The 24129-nt window shown below is 35.5% G+C and overlaps 1 protein-coding gene across 11 annotated transcripts in view; it reads right to left on the bottom strand.

Annotated features, from left to right (window-relative positions):
- Positions 1–2993: 2993 nt before the first annotated feature.
- KTN1 (kinectin 1) overlaps positions 2994–24129 on the bottom strand; it is a 152161-nt gene continuing 131025 nt past the window's right edge. For all 11 annotated transcript variants that reach the window (XM_037832646.1, XM_037832652.1, XM_037832651.1 and 8 more), the window contains 4 exons: positions 22844–22927; positions 21096–21188; positions 20121–20238; positions 2994–3493 (listed from right to left, as the gene is read on the bottom strand). In XM_037832646.1, coding sequence (XP_037688574.1) covers positions 3489–3493; positions 20121–20238; positions 21096–21188; positions 22844–22927 — 300 coding nt within the window. In that variant the 3' untranslated portion in view covers positions 2994–3488. The remainder of the gene's footprint in view (positions 3494–20120; positions 20239–21095; positions 21189–22843; positions 22928–24129) is intronic.

Below are 24129 nucleotides of genomic sequence, written 5' to 3' on the forward strand. Positions count from 1 at the left end.
CTGGGTTAGTGCTGACAATTGAAAATGCCTGAGGTTTTCTCTAATGCGCTACTTAGGATGAGAGAGAAAAAGGAAAAAAGAAGTTCCCTTTTTAGAGCCAGTTCCCAGCCCTCCAGTTCACCAGGGGAACCAGAGTCGTTACCCAGTTCTGTGTGCCCCCTTTCTTGGGACACAGCCCTTTTCCAGTATTTTGAGCTCAGTGGACTCCAAAAGCCTCTATTTTTATTTATGTTTTTTTTTTTTTCTGTCAGCCCCACCTCCTCTGTGCCAGGATAAACCTCCAGGTTCCTTTCCTGCTTGCACCGGGTTTATCTGTGCTTGTAGCATGTATTCAGTAGTTCAGATTTGTTAATTAAAATCACAACTGGAGCTTGGCTGAGCTACATTGCCTTGCTCCCGGCAGGGACTGCTGCTTTTTCCCACAGCGAAATTTTGCAACTCAGCCCGCCCTGCCAGTGGGGTAGAGGCTCCAGTTCTGCAGTTTGGGGAGCTTTACTTACAGTTCTATGCTGCGATCGCAGCTGTTCCACCCATTCCTGGCTAGTGTATGATGTTGTCTGGTCACGAATGTCTCCCCATCAGTGTTCCAGACTATTTTCTAGCTGTTCCTGGCTATTTACTAGTTATTTACTATGGGACTAAATTCCACACCTCCCTATGCAGCCATCTTGCTCTGCTCCTCCATCTTCTCCTAAATGCATCTGAACAGATCCCACAGCTGTCCTGTAACTTTAGTTAATAAAAGTCTGGTCCAGCCCAGTTTAATAAGTCATTCCCACCACCCATCAGCTAAAGTCTGGTTAGTGGCTTTATGGACGGCAACAAAGGAATATATTTTAACTCCAACTTTGCTTTCCCTTCTCTGGGGACCCAGACAATGAGTGGGGTCAGCAGACAAACATCTCTTTAAATGAAGATGCAACTGCAATCCTGTTCTGGTGTTCACTGCTTTTCTCATACATGCCATCTAGGGGAGAACCCATGAGTGGCGGGTATCCTTATACAGTCTCTGTCCTGGGATGCAAGACACGTGGAAAATTTGGCCCTGGTTCAAATTCTCTGTGGGCAATACATTTGCAAGACAGCTCAAGTCCAGATACTTTATATGGTATCATTAATCTCAAGGAAACTTAGTTTTGCCATACCAAACTGAAAAGAACAGCTTGCTTTACAGTCATCCTCACATTCTTCCCTACCATGTCTCTCCATTCTTTTTGGTTAACAAAAGCCTACAGCCCAACCACATGTCATTCTCTCCTTCCTGTGATCCCCCCAATCTCTGAATAGTTTTCTTAGGTCCTCCTACCCCAATTGGCTGTGATAGGGGTAAGGAGAGCCACTGGAGACTTATGACACAGAACTTTTGATGTCCTTTCCTCTCCTGTGGATTTGCTTATAATACACTGGGAAAAGGCTTTTGACATTCAGGGTAACTAAGGAACTTGGAAACTTTAACCTAGAAGGGAATGGATCTAAGGAAGCATGGAGCTATCTTTGCGTATTGAAGAATGGTCAAATGAGAATGTGAAAAGCTTATTTATGTGATTTTGGAGTGAAGAAATAGGACAAATTAATACAAGTAACATGGACACAACTTTTAATATAATAAGTTAATAATAACCATTAATAATTACAGCGGCCCTAAATTGGAATAGGCAAGTTGTGAACTTCCTACCACTTTAGAGGCAAAGATGTGAATGAGTGTCTGGTTGGGATGTTGAGTAAGGGAATACAAATTGGTGGGAGGTTGGACTGAGTCCATAGAGACCCTGCAATTCTTCTATTTATAAAAAAATAATAAGAGAGATTGAAAGACTAGTATATATACAATTCTTCTAAGGAATTTAATTCTGAAGGAAGAGGAGAGTAGCAAAGAGAGACTTTAGATAGAAAGTGGTATTGCTGTTTGTTTTAGATGGCTGAGACATGAACACCTTTATAAGCAAAGGGTAAAAAAGAAAAACAGAGGTTGACAATACAGGATCCAGCCTTTAGATCACTTTTCCAACTGGTTTGCTTAAAGCAGCCAGGCAAAGCTAGCATAACCCAAATTCCCAGACCAGTCACTACTGACCACTAACAGCCTCTTCAGTTTCTCCATACACCTCAGATATACTATTTTGTGTGTGTGCTATGAAGTGAAAACGTTGGGAGGCACTGCTTTAGATAATCTTCAAGCTATAGACATGGTTTCATTCATTCATTCATTCATTTAAATGTCTGAGTGCACATTAAGTTTCAGGCACATTCTCAGGACTGGGGATACAGCCAAGAACAAAAGAGACAATTTCTGCCCTTATAGAACTTACTTTCTGCTAGAAGGGGAGACCAAGTTATATTAGAAGATTGGAAGTACTACAGACAAAAATAAAACAGGATAGGATATTGAGGGCAGGGAGCATACTGGTTGGTCAGGAAAGACTTCAAGAGAAAGGTGACATTTAGGCAAGTTTCAAGAAGGTGAGGGGACAAGCCAAGGCCGATATATCTGAAAGAAGAGTTTAAGCAGAGAGCACAGACAGTGCAAAATGCCATATGGCAGAAGGACTGGCATGTTCAAGAAAAGCAAAGAGGCCATAGAATGGCCTAACAGGTCATATTCTACTGCTCAATGGGACAAAATATTTGTCAGTGGTTATTTGGCATCTAAAGAGCTCAGTGTTTTCAATCAATTATTTTCAAAAACTTTCTTCGACAACAAAAAAGAACATGTAAACTATGTAAATATAGTGCGAGACCGAAAAAAGAAAAGGAAACTAGAAAGATTATTTAAAAAAAAAAAAAGTGATAGTTAAGTAACCCACAGTCCCCCTAGGGCACACCTTAAATTACACGGACCCATAGAGAAGACCTAAAACCCCAATTAGAAAAGTTGTATAAGCAACAATACCTACCTTGCCTTGTTCAATGGTCACAATTAATAATTGTTCTAAATTATGTTGATCCGTAGTGTTAAGGAACTCTACAAAACCTCAATGAAAATCAGACAAGTCTGAATAATAAGCATCCCTTTATTTGCTGATGCCATTACAAAAACTGATTACATTAGCAACAACAGAAAAAAGTGTTTTCTTGAGTTGAAATCAGAGGCAGTTAATTTCCCCAAATATTAAGTAAAACGGTGTACAACATCAGTATTAAAATGTTAAATTTTACATTGTCTTTGCCACTTTCGATCTTCTGAACAATTTTACTGAGCAAAATAAGAAAAAAGATTGCATGTTTATTTTATCTTCAGGAATGTAAAGGTCTAATTATTCAAACAAGTTTTTATTATAAAACTAAACTCTGAAGGTGTCTACAGAGTTGGCTTTTTTTTTTTTTTTTAATTTTTCTCTCTTTAAATCAGTAGTCTAACAAGGATTAGAAAAGACAAAACTGTTCAGTGTTTCTGACAAAGTAGAAAGGGTGAAAACATAAATAAGGCTTTAATTTGGCAAAATATAATACAATGCCTTCTGTTATCCTTGAACAGTTTCCCAATTACTTCACTCTGCAAAAGATCAGAAAGAAAGAAATTCATTTTAAAAAAGCAACAAAGGTCAATAAGAACATATTTCTCAAACACCAGAAGTACATATTCCATGTGGTCTAGCAAGGACATTTTTGACTCAAAGTAATTAACACTAAAGATAACAAAAAAACGAGAGAAAAATCTCAGAATTCAGAAGAGGTTTTTATAGCAGGATTTTTGAAAATGTTAAGCCCAAACTTCCAATCAAACTGAGAATAATATAACGCATTTTCTAATCATGTTTAAACATTTAAAATAACAGAATTGGGGATCCATTTTTATTAATCCTACTTAAAAGAACATGAAGGTTGAGTGAGTAGAACTGAAAAAAGACCAAAATTTGTAACTTTCTACCCACAAATAAACAATCTAAGCTTCAGATATGGATTTTCAGAAGTCATATGAAGCTTTCCAAGTTCAATAAAATGACTAAAGAAGTTAAACTTCCAAAGCAAGTAGAGAATCTACAGGTATTTAACCAAATGCAAAAGTGTGAATAATGACTGGATCCTGGTTTAGGAAAAAAATACCTTCAAGATATCTTTGGTACAATTGGGGAAATTTGAGTATTGCATATTAGGAACTGAATATTGGATAGTATAGAACTACGGTTTACTTTTTTTGGATGTGCTAATGGTACTGTGTATCTATAAGAAAATATCCATGTTCTTAGGAGATGCATGTGCAAGTTTTTAGGGATAAACTATCATGATATCTGAAACTGACTTTCAAATAGTTTGACATCAACTAGGCATATACAGAGAGACAAAGCTACTAAGGCAAACTGTCAAGAGTTGTTAAATCTAGGTAAAGGGCTACTGGTATTTTACTTTCAAATTTTCAAATTTGAAATTTTCTCTATGTGTGAAATTTCTCAAAATAAAAAGTTGAGGGAAAAAAAGTAATTACATAGTAAAAAGCAAAGTTATCACCAGTTGTCATGTTCTCTCACTAAAATAAGATTAACAATTTGTTGAACAGAAAGTCTAGGGTCTACTAGTAAATTAATGAGCTACTATATGAACGAACACACTACAGAAAATGAAAACATGATTTGTATGACAGGTGAATGGTATGGAAAAGCAAGTTTTTATCTGGAACATTAACTCTTATACTTTAATAGCACTAAACGTGCACTGGTCAAAAGGACTTTTTTCTTTCAGAAACAAACAAAAAAATGTCATCATGTAAGAATGTATACATCAAGGAGAACAGGAAGAACATATATATACAACACATATACATAAAACTTCACCTCAATTTTATTCTCCAGTTCACTACTGGAAGATCAAACATCAACTTTAGGAAAAACGTCAGAATTTACTGAAGAAATTGTAAGAGGTTGGCAACAAGGAATCAGATAGAATGAGGAGAAAAGAAAGCAGGACAAGAGGATTAGGACACAGAGTACTGGGATTACAGAGAATGCAGGTCTTGGACCCAGACCACCTTGGTTTGAATCCCAGCTTGCCCAATTACTAGTTATATGACCTTGTGCAAATTACATAATCTCTTTGGGTCTGTTCCTTCCTTGTAAAATAGAAACAACAACATCTACTTACATAATTTGTAAGGTTTTGTGACGTTTAAATGAAATGACACACATTAGAAGCAGGCGCATGCTTAGACACATGCATACCCATGAAGTGTCAGCTATTAAAATTATCCTCCCTCTACAGGATTCCACAAACTGGTTACCAGTTAGGGGTACCTTGGGTAATGAAGTTTTCTGATATTGTCAGCAATACATTTAAAAGTTGGGTAAGTGGTGGTTCTGGTCAACCAAGATGGTAGAATAAGATGGTCAGGGTGCCATTCCCCCACATAATCTTTGAACAACAGGCAAAAAACTGGCAGAGCCATCATCCTTGAAACTCCCAAAACAGTTAAAGGGTTGCAGCAACTGAAAAAGGGCAGAGTCAAGAAAAAAATAAAACCAGTAGGAGAAGCTCCTGGCACCCTTGCTGGCCTCACTTCCACCCTACTCCCTAGCAAGTTGTGGAGTCAGCCTGTCCTACAACTGAGGGTCCTTAGTCATGTGGAAAGAAACCGCTGTGCTCATACTGGGGTTGCATGTATGTCCATCCCAATCTATCAGGGCAACATGAACCACTGAACCAGAAAGCTCTTCCACTGGCCCTCGCAGAACTTGCCCTGTAGGCAGAAGCAGCTTTCAGACAGCTAAAGCAGTGCAAGAAACAATTAAGTCAAAGCAGCCTGGGACAAAGGATTACCCGACTTAATTCATATAACAGAGCATCCAATAGGCTAAAAAGTCCATTTCTTAGGGAATAGAAGGGCACTCCAGTTCCTGTAAACGAGGAAATTCCCTAAATGTGAGGCACTTCACATTTGCCTCGGGCTAATCTCTTGAGAAATAGCTGAACTCTGAAGGAGAGCACCATCCAACAAGGAGTTCAACTGCAAGGACTGTGAAAGGTTTTTTTAATCTGTTGGTTTGTATGCTTTTGTTAGCTCCTGGCACTCAAGAAACTCTGTCTTATCAATAGCAGGATGAAAACTTAACAGACAGCTCAAAGACTAAATCCCAGTGTTAACATTTAAAAATATTAAAATGTACCTTATGCAACAAAAGATTGTAAGACAAACACAGGAAATGAAAGCCCATAAAAAGGAACAAGATAAAAAGAACATAATGGACAAAGACTTCAAAAAAAAAGAAAAGGGCAGAAAAAGAATTAAAAGATAAAAAGAATTAAAGGATATCAGGAAAACAACGAATGTACAATATAAGTTTCTCAATAAAGAGACAAATTTTAAAAAAGAACCAAACAGAAACACTAGAGTTGAAGACCACAATAATGGAAATGAAATATTTCCTAGAGGGTTTCAACAGCAGATTAGAGCTAATAGAAGAAAGAACCAGTGAACTCAAAGACAAGAGGATTAAAATGATCCAGTCTGAGGAAGAGAAAGAAAAAAATAATTTTAAAAAAGCAAATGGAACCAAGAAGACCTGTGTGACATCATGAAGCATACCAATATATGAATTATGGGAGTCCCAGAAGGAGAAGAAAGAAAGAAAGAAGAATATTCAAAGAAATAATGGGCAAACAATTCCCAAATTTAACAAGACACGAATATGCACATTCAAAAAGCCCAACGAACCCCAAACAGGATAAACTCAAAGAAAACCACTGCTAGACACCTAGTAATCAAACTAGCAAATATCAAGGACAAGGAGAGAGTTCTAAAAGCTGCAAGAGCAAAGTAATATATTATTTACAAGGCAGCCCCAATAAGATTAGTGCCAACTTTTCTCAGATGCCATATAAGCAAGAAGGCAGTGGGACAAACTATGTAAAGTGCTGAAAGAAAACAACTGCCAAACAAGAATTTTGTATTTGGCCAGATTGTCTTTAAAAAATGAAGATGAGATTAAGATATTCCCAGATAGACAAAAGCTGATGAAGTTTGCCACCACTCAACTGGCCCTATAATAAATGCTAAAGGGAGTTCTTCAGACTGAAAGGAAAGGACCCCAAAACAGTGGATTGAAGCAGCAGAAATAAAGACCTCTGGTAATCATAACCATATGGGTAATATTATATGTTATATATAATATATAATATAAACAAGTAAAAAGATTGAATCTGTAGTCAAAACTCGCACAATGAAGAAAAGCCTAGGATCAGATGAATTTTATCCAACATTACAAGAAGAATTATCATCAATCCTGCTCAAAACCATTCCAAAAAACTGAAGAGAGGGAACATTCCCTGATTCATTTTATTCGTCACCCTAATACCAAAGCCAGATAAAGAAACCACAAGAAAAGGAAATTACTGACCAATATCCCTTAAGAATATAGATGCAAAAATCCTGAACAAAATACTAACTAACTGAATTTAACGGTAACTTAAAAAGAATTACACACCATTATCAAGTGGAATTTATCCCAGGTATGCTAGGATGGTTTCTAAATAAGAAAATCAATTAAAGTCATATACATTACAATGCAATACATAATACACATTAATAACATGATCATCTTGACGGAGAAAAGGTGTTTGACAAAATCTAGCACCACTTTGTAATAAAAGCACTTAGACAACTTGGAATAGGGGGAAATTTCCTTAATACGATAAACAGCACATATGGAAAACCCACAGCTCATCATATTCAAGGATGGAAGAATGAAAGCTTTCCCTCCAAGATCAAGAATAAGACAAGGATGCCTACTGTCATCACTGTTATTATCCATTGTACTGAAGTTCTAGCCAGAGGAATTAGGTATCCAAATTGGAAAGGAAGAAATACAACTTCTCCTAAAAAGGAAGATGTAAAACTTTACCTATTTGCAGATAACACAATCCTATATAGAAAACCCTGAAAAATCCACAACAAAGCTACTAGAGCTAATAAACGAAGTTGGCAAAGCAGCAGGATATAAGATCAACCTGCAAAAATCAATACTGTTTTTATACACCAGTAATGAACACTCTGAAGAGGAAATCAAGAAAAAAAATCCATTTAAGAAAGCAAGTAAAAGACTCCAATACCAAGGGATAAATTTAACCAAGGACATAAAGGACTTGTTTGCAGAAAATTACAAAACATTGCTGAAAGAAATCAAAGACCTCAATAAATGGAAGGACACTCAATGTTCATGAACCAAAATAATACATACGGTTAAGATGTCAATTCTACCCAAAGCAATTTAGAGATTTAATGTAATCCCAATCAAAATTCCAACAACCTTCTTTGCAAAAATGAAAAAGCCAAAAATCAAATTCATATGGAAGGCTAAGGGGCCCAGAATAGCCAAAACCATCGTGGGAAAAAAAAAAAAAAAAAGTTTAAGCCTCATACATCCTGATTTTAAAACTAACTGCAAAGCTACAGTAATGAAAATGGCACAGTAAAGACACAACAGTATATAGACCCATGGAACTGAACTGAGTGTTCACATATAGACTGTCACATGAATGGCCAGTTGATTTTTGACAAGGATGCCAAAACCATCAAATGGGGTAAGAACAGTCTTTTCAACAAATGATACTGGGAAAACTGGACAGCAATATGCAAAAAAATTGAAGGTGGACCCCTATCCTCACGCCATATACAAAAATTAACTCAAAATGGACTAGGGGCCTAAATATAAGAACCATAAGTATAAAATTCCTAGAAGAAAGTATAGGAAAGCACTTTCTGGACCTTGTGTTAGGCTATGATTTCTTAAGGGTTTACACCAAAAGCATAAGAAACAAAAGAAAAAATAGATAAATGGACTTCATCAAATTTAAAGACTTTTGTGCAAAGAACTTCATAATGATAGTATAAAGATAAACTACAGAATGGGAGAAAATATTTAGAAATCACATATGCAATAAGGTTTAATATCCAGAATATAAAAAGAAATCCTACAACTTAATTAAAAAACAACACAATTTAAAATAATGACATTACTAGACATTTCTTAAGCATATACAAATGACCAATAAGCATATGAAAAGATGCTCAACATTATTAGCCATTTTAAGAAAATGCAAATCAAAACCACTATGAGATACCATTTTCTACCCACTACAATAGCTACTATTTACAAAATGGAAAATAAGAAGTGTCGGAGAGGATGTGGAGTGATAGAACACTTCGTTCATTGCTTGTGGGACTATAAAATGGTGCAGCCGCTATGGAAGACAGTTTGGTATTTCCTCAGACAGTTAAGTATAGAATTACCATATGACTTGGCAATTCTAAATATATACTAACATAATTGAAAGTAGGAACTCAAACAGATATTTGAACACAAATGTTCACAGTGCACAACTGCCATCTGTTAGATGGAAGTAACCAAGTGTCCATCAACAGATGAATGGATAAACAAAATATGGTATATAAACACAAAGCATGGTATATACAATGTATCCATAAAAAGGAATGAGGTTCTGATACACATGACAACATGGATCAATGTTGAAGACATCAGGTTAAGAGAAGTAAACCAGACACAAAAGGACAAATATTGCATGAAGTTATTGACAAGACATAAAAAGAATAAGCAAATTTATAGCATCAGGAACTAGAATATAGGTTATCAGAGGCTGGGGTGGGGGAAGGGAATGGAGAGTTGGTAAAGAGTTTCTGTTTGGAGTGATGGAAAAGTTTTAGTAATGGATAATAGCGATGGTAGCACAGTACTGTAATGTAATCATCACTACTGAATGTGGTTAAAGGGGAAATTTTAGGTTGTATATGTTATTAGAATAAAAATTAAAAAAACAAAACAAAACTAGGACTATTGAACACAAACAGTGAAAGCAAATGTAAACTATGGATTATAGTTAAGAGTACAATTATAATATTCTTCATCAACTGTAACAAAGGTACCACACCAATGCAAAGTGTTAGTGGGGGTAAGGGGTGGTAAATGAAAACTCTGTATTTTCTGTATGTTATTTATATAAACCTACAACTTGTCTACTAAAAAAAGAAAAAAGAAGAAGAAGAAGAAGAAGAAGAAGAAGAAGAACCCTTAAGCCTGGACTATCGTTTCTTGTAACTGACCATCCAGGCTGAACAGGTGTACAAACACGTTTACAGGTCAGCTCACACAATGAGTACAAATGTGATTACACATATTAACTTACTATAAATAAAGTGACATTTATTTTTGAAAACAAAGTAATTATTGTGATTGTGAAAACACTACATAAATTTAAAAGGATATACCTATAAGAATCAAATAAATAAATAAAGGGGGATGAGACGACACTGGAGACAACTTTCATACAACTACTTATTCTGAAATTGATAACTAAAGGGTAGCAATTTAAAATTTAACAGCTGTTTTATGAGGAAAATTAATTAATCCAAACTGATGGAAAAAACGCTTTTTTTTCCAACCAAAAGATTACCAGCTAATAAACTGAGAAGGGATAAATGAATTAGGCAATCACTTACCATTAAACAATTTCATTTATCACTTGAATAAATTGAGAAAGGATAAATTAGGCAATCATTTATCATTGAAATAAATTACTATCCAAGTATCACTGATGAACTGTAAAAACAAGGTGATACTTTGTTGTGGAACAAGACATTTCTACAATGCCAAGGATCACAAAACCAAAAGGGGAGAAAAGTGTCTTAACAACAGGAATGAGCTTAAGTGATCCAACTTACCAAATCTAATATTGGAACAACCTGTTATAATATAACTAACAGTTTTACAATACAAAATTCACAGCATCACAATCAAAGTATATTTTTTCAAAAATTATTTCCCCTAAATCCAATAAAAATGTTAGATTCAATATCCAGTTTCAAGGTATAAAAGAAAAGAACAAGTAAAACAAGTGAGCAATCAGACAAACCCATAATCTGTGAATCTCTACAAGAAAAAGTGGCTGGCTTTTTTAAAGAGAGTGGTGGTATAAGCTACTTTAAAGAGAGTGAAAAGATAAAACAATCAAATGCAAGCACGAACCTTCATTTGGTCATATTAGGCAATTTTTACTAATTTTCTTATATCTGATACGGTGGTGTTCGTTATGTAGGGAAATATTTTAGGAGATGTATGATGAAATCTCAAAGGTTGACGTACACTGCTGGTGATAATGTAAAATGATGCAGCCACTGGGAAAAGAGTTTGGCAATTCTTCAAAAGGCTAAACAGAGAGACTTCCAGGAAGATGGCAGAGTGCGTGAGGTAGAGTAGTGCATGAAGGAAACTAGAAAGGGTCAAAGGATGCCCAGGACCTGGTTTCGGGGTGTGAGCGGCCACAGAGGGACTCCCATAGTAAGTGGTGGGGATGTGGATGGAAAGATTAAGAGAAAGCACCTCGAGGGACAGGGTGAGTTTGTTCGGCTGGGACCACCTCCCAGGACCAGTAGCAGCAAGATGGTCACTGGGCAAAGAAGTGAGCAGCAGCTCTCCACGCCCATGCACAAGTAACTAGGGAGATAAACCTCCACAGCTACATGGCTGGAAGCTTCTGTGAGGGAACCCAGGAAGCAGAAGAGTATTGACTGCATTTACTGTCCCCCAACGGAACTCCGGGAGGCGCACAGGCAAGAATCAGGGACAGGTGAGGGTGCCACACAAAGCACAAGGAGCCCCTCCCAAACCCCAGAGGCTTGCAGGCACACAGCAGGCAGGAAACGGGGCATGTCTGAGCTGCAGGGTGCCCTTAAGTGGATCCCTGCCGAACTGCACAATGCCCACATCACACCCCCAGGACAGGCAGTCCCAGTGCACATGGAGAACTGATGGTTCCCACCCACTTTGGACCCCGCCCAGAGCACAGAAGTTGGGGGAAAGCTGGCTTGAGAGTAAGAGGTGGCTGAAGAGCACCATCTGCTGGTTGGACAGGAAAAGTACACTCCAGTAAGCTGTAGGTCTACCAAATTATATACAAAAGCTCAAATAATCCTGCATTTCCCAAAATAGTCTTACCAAGATAAGCAAATGCCCAAAAGCCAACAGAAAATCATAAAGCATGTGAAGAAAGAAGATATGGACAAGCCAAACAAATGAATTAAAAAGCCAGAAGAGACACAAAATTGGAGCAATTAATTAAAGAAGTACACACAAATCTCCAAAACAACTTCAATGAGATGGCTAAAGACAAAAAGGACATCAGGAAGACTCTAGAAGAGCATAAATTTGAAAGAGAAAATTTTAAAATAGCACATCTTATGGAAATGAAGTACACTGTAGATCAAATTAAAAATATATTAGAGAACCACAACAGAAGATTTGAAGAGGCAGAAGGATAAATGAACAAGAGGATAAACAACTGAACGCAAACAAAAGAACAAATTTGGTGAAAAAAATCAAAAAATTTGAAATGGATCTCAGGGAAATGATGGACATCGTGAAACACACAAATATAAGAATCACTGGTGTCCCAGAAGGAAAAGAGAAGTGTAAAGGGCTAGTAAGAGTGTTTCAAGACATAGTTGGGGAAAACTTCCCAACCATTCAAAACAACATAAAAAATGCAAACCAAAGATGCCCAATAAACTCAAAATAGAATAAATCCAAATAAGCCCGCTCCAAGACATATACTGATCAGATTGTCAAATGCTGAAAAGAAGGAGAAAGTTCTGAAAGCAGCAAGAGAGAAGCGATCCACCACATACAAGGGAAACAACAAAAGACTATGTACTGACTACACAGCGGGCATGATGAAGGCAAGAAGACAGTGGTATAACAACTCTGAACGAGAAAAATTGCCAGCCAAACATTATTCAGCAAAGTTCTCCTTCAAAATTGAGGAAGAGTTTAAAATTTCCACAGAAAAACAAATGGTGAGAGAATTTGTTAGCAAGAGACCTGCCCTGCAAGAAATACTAGAGGGAGCTCTACTGGCTGAGAAAAAAAGAAAGGAAAGAGAGGTCTAGAGAAGGGCACAAAAATGAAGAATATTAGTAAGGATAACTTAAAGGAAAAAAAGAGAAAGAAGGAAAAAATACACCTGACAACTAAAAACCGAAGGATAAGATGGTTGGTTCAGGAACTCCCTTCAGAGTAATAACTTTGAATATGAACAGGTTAAACTCTCCAATTAAAAGATACAGACTGGTAGAATAGATTTAAAAGTATGACCCATCGAAAGGTGTTTACAAGAGACTCATCTTAGACCCTCGACACAAAGAGACTGAAAGTAAAAGGATAGAAAAAAATATTCTGCACAAGCTGCAACCAAAAGAAAGCAAGGATAGCTATACTATTATCAGACAAAATAGACTTTAAATGCAAAGATGTCATCAGAGACAAAGAACGACACTGTATATTAATAAAAAGGACAATTCACCAAGAAGAAATAACAATCATAAGTGTTTATGCACCCAACAAGGAACTCTAAAGTACATGAAACAAACATTGGCTAAATTGAAGGGAGCAACAGACATTTCTACAATAATGGGAGACTTCAATACACCACTTCCTTCCATAAATAGAACAGACAGACAGAGGACCAATAAGGAAACTGAGAACCTAAACAATATGATGAATGAATTAGACATAACAGATATACATACAGATCTTTACATCCCAAAGTGCCAGGATATACATTCTTCTCTAGCAGTCACGGAACATTCTCCAGGATACATCATATGCTGGGGCACAAAACAAGTCATAAACTTAAGAACATCTGAAATTATTCAAAGCACATTCTCTGACCATAATGGAATGCAATTACAAATCAACAAGCGCCAAAGAACCAGATCTTTCACAAATATATGGGGGTTAAACACACTCCTAAACAACCCCTGAGTCAAAGAAGAAATTGCAAGAGAAGTAAATATCTAGAGATGAATGGAAACAAGAACATAACATATCAAAATCTATGGGATGCAGAGAAGGCCATGCTGAGACAGAAATTTTAGCCCTAAATGCATACATCAAAAACCAAGAAAGAGCTAAAACCAAAGACCTAACTGAACAACTGAAGAGACAGAGAATGATCAGCAAACAAACCCTAACGCAAGTAGAACAAAGATTAAAGCAGAAATAAATGAACTAGAGAACAAAAAAACAACAGAGAATAAATAAAACCAAAACTTGATTCTTTGAGAAGATCAGTAAGATTGACAGACCCTTAGTTAGACTAACAAAGTCAAAATGAGAGAAGACCCAAAGAAACAGAATTAGAAATGAGAGCGGGGTAATTATTATGGATCCCAAAGAAACTTAAAAAAAAAAAAAAACCATAAGAGGATACTATGAACATCTATATGCCATAAAAAACTAGACAATTTAGAAGAAAGGGACAATTTTTGGGAAACACAAGAACAACCTAGACTGACCCAAAAAGAAACAGAAGACATTAACAAACCTATCACAAGCAAACAGATCCATTCAATCATCAAAAATATACTTATAAATAAAAACCCAGGGCCAGACGGCTTCACAGGAATGTTACCAAACCTTCCAAAAAGAATTGACACAATTCCTGCTCACACTCTTTCAAAAAATTGAAGAAAAAGTAACACTACCTTACTCATTTTATGAAGCTATACCACTGTGATACTAAAACCAGATAAAGACACTACAAAAAAGGAAAACTATAGGCCAATTTCCCTAATGAATATCGATGCAAAAATTCTCAACAAACTATTTGTAAATCGAATCCAAAGGCACATTAAAAGAATTATATGCCACAACCAAGTGGGGTTTATTCTTGGCATGCAAGGGTGGTTCAACATAAGAAAATCAATGTAATACAACACATTAACAATCAAAAGGGAAAAAACAAATGATCATCTTAATAGACACTGAAAAAGCATTTGACAAAAATCAGCATCCCTTTCTGATAAAAACACTTCAAAAGGTAGGAATTGAAGGAACCTTCCTCAATATGATAAAAAGCATATATGAAAAACCCACAGCCAGTACAGTACTCAACAGTGAGAGACTGAAAGCCTTCCCCCTAAGATCAGGAACAAGACAAGGATGCTCACTGTCACCAATATTATTCAATGTTGTGCCAGAAGTTCTAGCCAGAGCAATTCACCAAGACAAAGAAATAAAAGGTAGCCAAAATGGAAAGGAAGAAGTAAAACTGCCATTATTTGCAGATGATATGACCTTATATTTGGAAAATCCTAAGAAATCAATGACAAAGCTACTTGAGCTAATAAACAAATTCAGCAGAATGGCAGCAAAAAAGATCAATGCACATAAGTCAGTAATGTTCCTATACACTAGAAATGACCTAAGTGAAGAGGCAATTAAAAAAAAAAAATTCCATTCACAATTGCAACTAAAAACATCAAGTACCTAGGAATAAATTTAATCAAGGATGTAAAAGACCTCTACAAAGGAAATTACAAATTGTTGCTGAAAGAAATCAAAGGGGACCTAAAGAGATGCAAAGATATTCCATCTTCCTTCATAGACAGGAAGGCTCAACGTTACTAAAATGTCAATTTTACCCCAAATGATCTACAGATTCAACAGAATTCCAACCGAAATTCCAACAACCTACACCTTGGAGACTTGGAAAGTTAGTTAACAAATTTATTTGGAAGGGAAAGAGACCTCGACTTGCAAAAAGAAAAAAAAAATCTTAAAAAAAGAACGAAGCGGGAGGACTTACACTTCCAGACTTTGAAGCCTACTATAAAGGACACATGGTATTGGCACAAAGATAGACATATTGATCAATGGAATCTAACTGAGAGTTTGGAAAGAGACCCCCAATTCTGTGGTCGACTGATTTTTTATAAGGCCCCCAAATCCACTAAACTGGGACAGAACAGTCTCTTCAACAAATGGGGCCGGGAGAACTGGATATCCATATCTAAAATAATGAAAGAGGATTCCTACCTCACAACCTATACAAAAATAAACTCAAAGTGGTCAAAGAAGTCAATATAAGAGCAGCACAATAATACTTTTAGAAGGTAATATAGGGAAACATCTTCAAGACCTAGTAATAGGAGGTAGCTTCTTAGACCTTATACCCAAAGAACAAACAATAAAAGAAAGAAGTAGACAAATGGGAACTCTTCAAAATCAAAATCTTCTATGCCTCAAAAGACTGTCAAAAAGGTGAAGAGGAAACCAACTCAATGGGAGAAAATATTTGGAAATCCTACATTTTATAAGAGACTGATATCCTGCATATATAAAGAAATCCTACAACTCTACAACAATAGTACAAACAGCCCGATTATAAAATGGGAAGACACGAAAAGGCATTTTTCTGAAGAGGAAATAGAAACGGCTAAAAAACACATGAAAAAATGTTCATCTTCACTAGCTATTAGGGAAATGTATATCAAAACCACAATGAGATACCATCCCATACCAGTAAAAATGGCTGCCATTAAACAAACAGGAAACAACAAATGCTGGAGAGGATGTGGAGAAATTGGAACTCTTATTCATTGCTGGTGGGAATGTATAATAGTATAGACGTTTGGAAGACAGTTTGGCAGTTTCTCAGAAAACTAGATATCGAATTACCCTATAATCCAGCAATTCCACATCTCGGTATATACCCAGAACATCTGAAAGCAGTGATATGAACATACATTTTACACTGATATTCATAGCAGAATTGTTCACAATTGCGAAGAGATGGAAACAATCCAAGAGTCCTTCAACAGATGAGTAGATTAAACAAAACATATACACACATACACACGTGCGTGCGCCATGGAATACTATGCAGCAGTAAGAAGGAACAAGGTCCTGAGACATATGGCAACATGGATGAACCTTGAAGAGATAATGCTGAGTGAAATAAGTCAGACACAAAAGGAAGGATATTGTACTATGCACTCCTTAAACAATGTAAAATCAATGTCTTATAAGGTAGAATATTGGGAACCTAGAGACAGACAGAAGCTAGTAAAGAGGGAATGATAACCTAATATGTTCAGATATGTTAATGACAATGAATTTAAAGGTATGGAATGAATAGAGGTGATGACTGTTTGTTAATGGGTTTTAAATATTAGAACTGCATTGAAGGCAAACAGGATTGAAAGGGGTTTTTACAGGCATGTATCCCACACATCAGCACTACAAATATAGATAGGTGCTTCCATGATATACTTCTAAGGTATGACACTGGTACACAGAGCTGACAACACAGTGGTATACGGAAAAAAATTTACCTATTGCATACTAGGGACTATAATTAATAGGAATACCTTACTAGTAACACACAAACACTTGAGACAAATAATTAAGAGCTGAAAAGAATTATGGGGTGTTTTGGGTCATGAGAATTATTTAAAATGGAGAGTGTTGAGGAATGTACAACCAAGTGATGATAATGTAAGATACTGATTATCATTGGCAGAACATATGCTATGTGAAATTAGAAACCCCCTACTTTACGTCAAGCCCTTGATCCTAAGACTTGCTCTTGTGAAACTTACGGTTTGTAAAGGGGAGGCTAAGCCCACCTATAATTATGCCTAGGAGTCACCTCCAGAGTACCTCTTTTGTTGCTCAAATGTGGACTTTCTCTTTCTAAGTCCAACTCTGCAAATAAATTCATTGCCCTCCCCCTGACGTGGGACAGAACCTCCTAGAGGTAAGTGGACACTCCCTGTCAACATGGGACACGGATTCCAGGAATGATTCTGACCCTGACTTCAAGAGGTTAAGAATGCCGTTTTGGCCAGAAGGGGGAACAGAAAGGCAACAAAATAAGGTTTCAGTGGCTAACAGATTACAAATACAGTTAAGAGGCTGTCCTGGAGGTGACTCCTATACAAACTTCAGCTAGATATCCCAAATGGCCACAGTAGTCCTGAAAACCCTAAAGAATACCCAGGTCCCTATCTGACACTCTATAAAAGTTTCACTAATGAAGTTTATTCTTTAGGGATTTAAATCCTCCAGAAAGTTCCTATGCCAGCTAAGTCCCAAATCCCAAAGGGAACAGCATCTTCAAGAACATCAACCAGCTGTGTCTCCTTTTCCCATAATGTCAACACCCTTTTCAACAAGAACAAGTTAGGGTGGTCACTGCTAGGTATCCCTCCAAGATGAGGAAAGTGATTAAACTAGACAAAGGGGTAGCAATAGACAAAATACATTTAACAAAGGATTATGAATACTGAATCTCTATGTAATTTTCTTTTTCTTAGTTGCTAAAGTATTAGAATAGCTAGAAGGAAAGAACTGAAATGGTGGAACTATAACCCATAACATTGTTTGAAATTTGCTAATAGCTACTTGTTAAATTGCATTTGGGAAGTTATATTCCACAATAAAAAAAAGTTAAACAGACTTATCATATGACCCAGCAATCCCATTTGTAGATATATATCCAAAAGAATTTAAAATAGGGACTCGAACAGATACTTGTACATCCGTGTTTATAGTAACATTATGCTCAATACGACAGAAACAACCCAAATGTCCATCAACAGATAAGTGGGTAAACAAAATGTGGTTTATATACAATGGAATATTATTCAGTGTAAATAAAGAACGAAGTTCTGATACATGTTACAACTTGGATGAAGCTTGAATACATTATGTTGAATGAAATATGCCAGACAGAACAAATCTTGTATAATTCATGTATATGAAATATTTAGAATAAGCAAATTCATAGAAACAGAAAGTAGATTAGAGGTTACCAGAGGCCAGGGAAAGGGGAGAATGGCGAGTTACTGCTTATTGGGTATGGAGAGTTTCTTTTTGAGGTGATGAAAATGTTCTGATAATGGTTGTGGTGATGGTAGCACAACACTGTGAATGTAATTAATACCACCAAATTGCACACATTAAAATAGGAAATTGTTTCTGTTATCACAATTTAAAAAAAAAAAAAAAAAGACTGAGCATGTTTTCAAGACTGAAGAGCAGGAATGCATGGAAAGACAAGGGCTGAAGACACAAGAAGGACAGATGGAAGACTTTCCCTTGTTTCCTTGTGAAGCAGGAAGCAAGGTTATTTGATAATTTTGGGAAAAGGAGAAATGTGAATTAGTAACTCTAGGCAACTAAAAAAGGCAGTTTACCAAGGATAAAAGAGTAAGTATAATTATTTTTGCCAACTGATTAAATAATAAACAGGGGTTGTCTGGATAGTCTTCTTAGAGGTATCTGACCTGAAATGGCTTTTTTTCTTTAAAGAAAGCACTATAGTAAGGCAGGCCAGAGGCATATCATTCTAAGACAGTGAGATAGAATGCTCCTGTAACATAAAAATGGAGGCCCATCTCAACTTTTCAGAGGGTCTAACCTATACCTAAAGCCTTTGTATAGCCAACATAGTTTCACGGGTGAGTTCTGAAAGGGACAATTCAGTGACGAGCTGCCCCAGTGGGTTTCATGGGTCACTGGTCCCCAGGACAATATGATTATTTTAAAACAAGTAACCTCAAAAAAGAATATCTGAAGTATTCAGTCTATATTAGAATATGCTAATCATCCTGGAAAGTGTGCTATAACACCCGTAAAAGAGGTAAAACTCAAATAACAACAAAAAAAGCTCTGCATTCATTAGGTAGAATACAAGTTATTTTTAAATCAACAAGTCAGAGCTTTCCAAAATAGCAATAAAAGCTTGTATCATGATTTGGTTAATTATGGGTTTATTCTCAATTAAAACTTTTACCTCAGTAGTTAAAGAATAGATTTCTTGGACTACCTATAACTGAATCTTAAATAAAACCCAGCCTCCAATTTAAAGAAATTGTTGTGACTTGATGTTCAATTCAGCAATTTTACCTCAATAAAAAGGTTAGGGTCACCTTAACAAGTCATTTAAAAAAAGAAACACAGTTACTTTAGGAGAACTAAAATCAGGATAAACTAACAAAGCAATTACAAGTACACTCTAGCAATGAATAAAATCAAGGTAACCAAGTTATAAGAAAGTCTTGTTTTGTAAAAAGTTCAGGAAAGGCAAAGATAGAAGTTTTTGTTTCCTCCCCTCCAACCTGTAAGACCTTAACAATACACACAGGATGGAAATAAAACTCGATGAAAGCTAAAGCTGCCATCTGGAGGTTCTAAGCGAGATGGGGAGTATTTCTGTAGGACAATACGAGTTCCCTGAATGTAAGGTAAACACAGATTATGCATACATACATACACACACACACGCAGATGACATCAATTACCCACAAGTGAATGGCAATACTCAGTCATTCTTACCTAATATCTGGTAGTGTTCTTTCTCCTTTGTGAGCTGTTGGTTTACTGCCTGAAGCAACTGCTGTAACTGTGTTACTGTCTGATTTAGACTTACAGACATTGTCTCCTTCTCAGAAGACTGGTGAAAAGAAGATGGAAGTGATGAAAAACTCCAAACACAAGGTAAAAACATTTTTAATACCAGAAAATATATCATTGCTGTCTTAAATACAAACATGAAAAATTGAAAAATGGCACGAAAATCAACAACAAAAACAATGCAAAAACAGTGTTTGTTAACTAGTGGTACAAACTAGATGTAACCAAAGAAAGCTATGTTGTAAATGTCACTAAGCCATAAACGGAAAAATCTAGTAATCTGTGAATATCGGAAATAAATCCATTTCAACTGTCAGAAAAAATTATCCATCATGAAAGGACAGTACACTCATAACAAAGGTAAAAATCAATCAATAAATAAGTTAACATTTATCGAGGCTTACCAAATGCTAGGCTATTCTAAGTGCTACTCACTTTTCTAAGTGGTTTATATATTAACTCATTTATTTCTTTCAACAACCCTACAAGATAGGTACTATTATGTTTGCCCTTTACAAATGAGGCAACTCAGGCACAAAGAGGCTAAGGAATTTGCCCAAAGTTACATAGCTACTAAGTGACAGGGCTAGGATTCAAACACAGGGTGGTCTAGCTCCAGAATCTATACTCTTAAGCAGTATGTCATACCACTCCTCAACATAAACCTTAAAATTAACAGAATATCATACTGAACTAAAGTAAAAAAAACAACATCAATAAAAACACTGCCTTTCAGAAATAGGGTATTTCAAAGAAAGGATAAGAATGCAACATAACCAATGGCAGCACATTACAGAGGCATTTTTCTATTCAGAGATGGATCATGTGTATTTTTATTCTTCGTATAATTTACAAAGTAATTAGCCCCAGAGATTTTGGATTAAGGAAAATACATACCATTTCTGGGGAGACATCACTATTCTCAATAACAGTAGTGTCTCCAGCAGCTTTTACTATTTTTGACTGGATAAGATCCAATGACTGCTGGGCCTGTAAGGAAAGTTACATGATAGTGACTAAATACATAACTGATAAATCAATAGACACAAGAAGGAAAGAGTTATTCTTACATATTTTGTAGATTAAAATCCTCTCAAAATACAATGTAAAGCCAACGTAGTCAAACTTTTTTCTTCAAAGTAAAAGTAGTACCCCCTGCACCCCCAGATTCTAAAAACACATGCCCGCTTTTAAAACTTTTAAAAAAGTTCAAACAAGACGGAAAATGTATAAAGAAATTAAAAATACAAATAATCACCTTTGACTTTTAGATTACCTATAGCAAACTACAGCTTATGGGCCAAATCAGGCCCACAACCTATTTTTGTACAGCCCACAAGTTAAGAATGTTTTTTACATCTTTCAAGAATCGTCTATAAAAAAACAAAAAGCCCACAATAAAAAACATGCAACAAAAACCATTATGTGGCCCCCAAACCCTAAAATATTTGCTCTCTGGTTCTTTACAGAAAAAGTTTGCTGAACCCTGGTCTCGATTCCTCTCCATGCATGTATGTGCTTACAGAAAATGGCAGAAAATTTTATATAAATGAGTTTTTACATATATGTTTTTTATAACTTGCCTGCTTTACAAAGTATTTTACTTACTTGTTTCATGTCAATAAAAATTATGCACATTTCAAATGGAGTATTGCCCAGTGTATCTACTGTATATATTATGAGAGTTGAAATAAAGTCACCTATTTTAGCCATCCTAAATAACATGACATATCCACATCTTTGAGCACCTGTTTAATATCCTTAAAGTACTTTCTGAGAGACTAAATAGCTAGGCCAGAATTGCACGTTTTATTATTTTGATCAAGAGAGCAAATATTAAAATCATGTATCAAAGTAAACGAGATTGCTCAACCTTGACTGTGTAATATTTATCTAAGATTATGTTCTAAAATAAACTTCCTAAGTTCACAATTTATCTATTGGTAACAATGACACCAAATAATTCAAAATAATTCTAGACTCCCAAACTTTGCATAACAATTATAAAGTATAACCTTCAGAACTGACAAAAATATGTCTTTCAACTTTTAAAAAAGTAATTTTTTGTTAATGACTTCATTTCCTATAAATACTACCATAATTCTAAAGCAGCTTTACTAGAAGCATATGAATTATATTATTAAAAATATCCCCAAACAAAATTACAAATAACCTATCAACCTAATGCAAAAGCAAAAAGTTCCATCTAATATATGATGAAAAACTTATGCTAAAAAATAAATGAAAGGAATAAAATTCGAAACAGAGGCCTATATATCTTTTAGTTTTATCCATAAAGATCCACAGAAATGTACTTTAAGTGATTACCTAGGCAAATCCCACTGGGAAAAAAATAAGAATGCAACCAAATTTTTAAAAAATGAATTAACTCTAATTAAATTTAAATTTTCATTCAATATTTCATAAAATAATTAAAAACGTAAATGTGGTGAAATGAGAAGCAAATTAAGAATTATCACTGAGAAAAAAGAGCCCAAACAGTTTAGTTCCAAACTGAGCTCAAATTTATAAATGAGTGAATATAATGAAACAAAACAGATCCAAAATAAGCTGTATTTTTGTTTGAGAAATCAGGTACAATATGGCATCATAATATTACATCTTCAGGATGAGCAGTGTCTTACCTTATGCAAGTCACCAGCTACCTTTTGTCTTTCACTTTGCTCAGTTCTAAGTTTTGTGACTGTTTCATTTAACTGTGTTTTCAACTGTAAAAATAATGCAACACCACAAATTGACTTAATTTGCATCCTTCTTTGATTATGCTGTAACCTCTAGGACTGAAGAACAAATGAGAAATAATGGGAATGCTAACAGTTAAGCACAGTGGATTAGGCAATATGCACCAGATGTACAGAAAAGCTAAGCAGTGGAGGCTCCCATCTGTAAAGCTAAACATAAGAAAAGCTATAGAAATGAACTAGAGTTTAGAGTGGAAAACTACAAATGCAAAAACAAAACCATCAGATTCCAGTAAAGTGACTTTTAGAAGTATTACCGTTCACTATTCATAAAGTAGTTCATACTCAAAATATTTCAAAATAAAAGGCAAACAGAAATTTTACCAGGTGATTTTTAAAGGTATTCTTGATCTACAGTTCAGATAAAATAATCAGTTGAGTAATATTTTAAAAGACATCTAACAGAACATTACAAATCCAGTAAAATGAAAAGTTCACAAATTTAAATGTTGATCTTTAAGACTTCGCTAAAGAAAATAATGCAAGATCAAATTTTACAAAATACCTTAAATTTAACCAACAAAAAATGTCTTAAGTGATGCTTCTCAATATCCAACGGACCAAATGAGTTATAAAGCTCTATAAAACTCTAGTGCCAATATAATCCTTCTTCTCTAACAAGTGTTCTGATTAAATATGAGGGAAATGGATTATATTGACAGAATAACTTTCTTACTAAACCCATCAAGTTAATTTGTTTTTATTTGTGTATTAAAAAATCCTCCAACCCATAGAAATAACTTTCCAAACAGTTAAAGAGAGCCAAAAGAGGGAAACATAAGATAATGACATAGGAGGGAGACTGGAAAGAGAATTAAAGTAGGGCATTCCATACGGGCATTTGTTTTGGGGAATACTATTTAAATAACCAAATGTTTCAATTTCACTCTTGTATTTAACTAGATTAATAATATTATGGCCCAAGAAAACACAAAGTATGCATAGGCAAACAAAAGTTATCTTAATTTATCTAAAACATGGCAACAATTATTTCAATTCCAAACTCAAGGCATCATGATAAAAGCAAATACCACTCAACTGTCTCCTCACAGAAAGAGAGAGGCAAAAATACAAAAAGAACACCAGGCTGAATGGAGATGCAAACATAATCTTTTGGGTTTGATGCCACTGTGTAAGTTCAGCAAATGCAGTTAGAAATGATTTTTAAA

Source organism: Choloepus didactylus, chromosome 4, assembly GCF_015220235.1.
Source record: "Choloepus didactylus isolate mChoDid1 chromosome 4, mChoDid1.pri, whole genome shotgun sequence".
Lineage (NCBI taxonomy): Eukaryota > Metazoa > Chordata > Mammalia > Pilosa > Megalonychidae > Choloepus > Choloepus didactylus.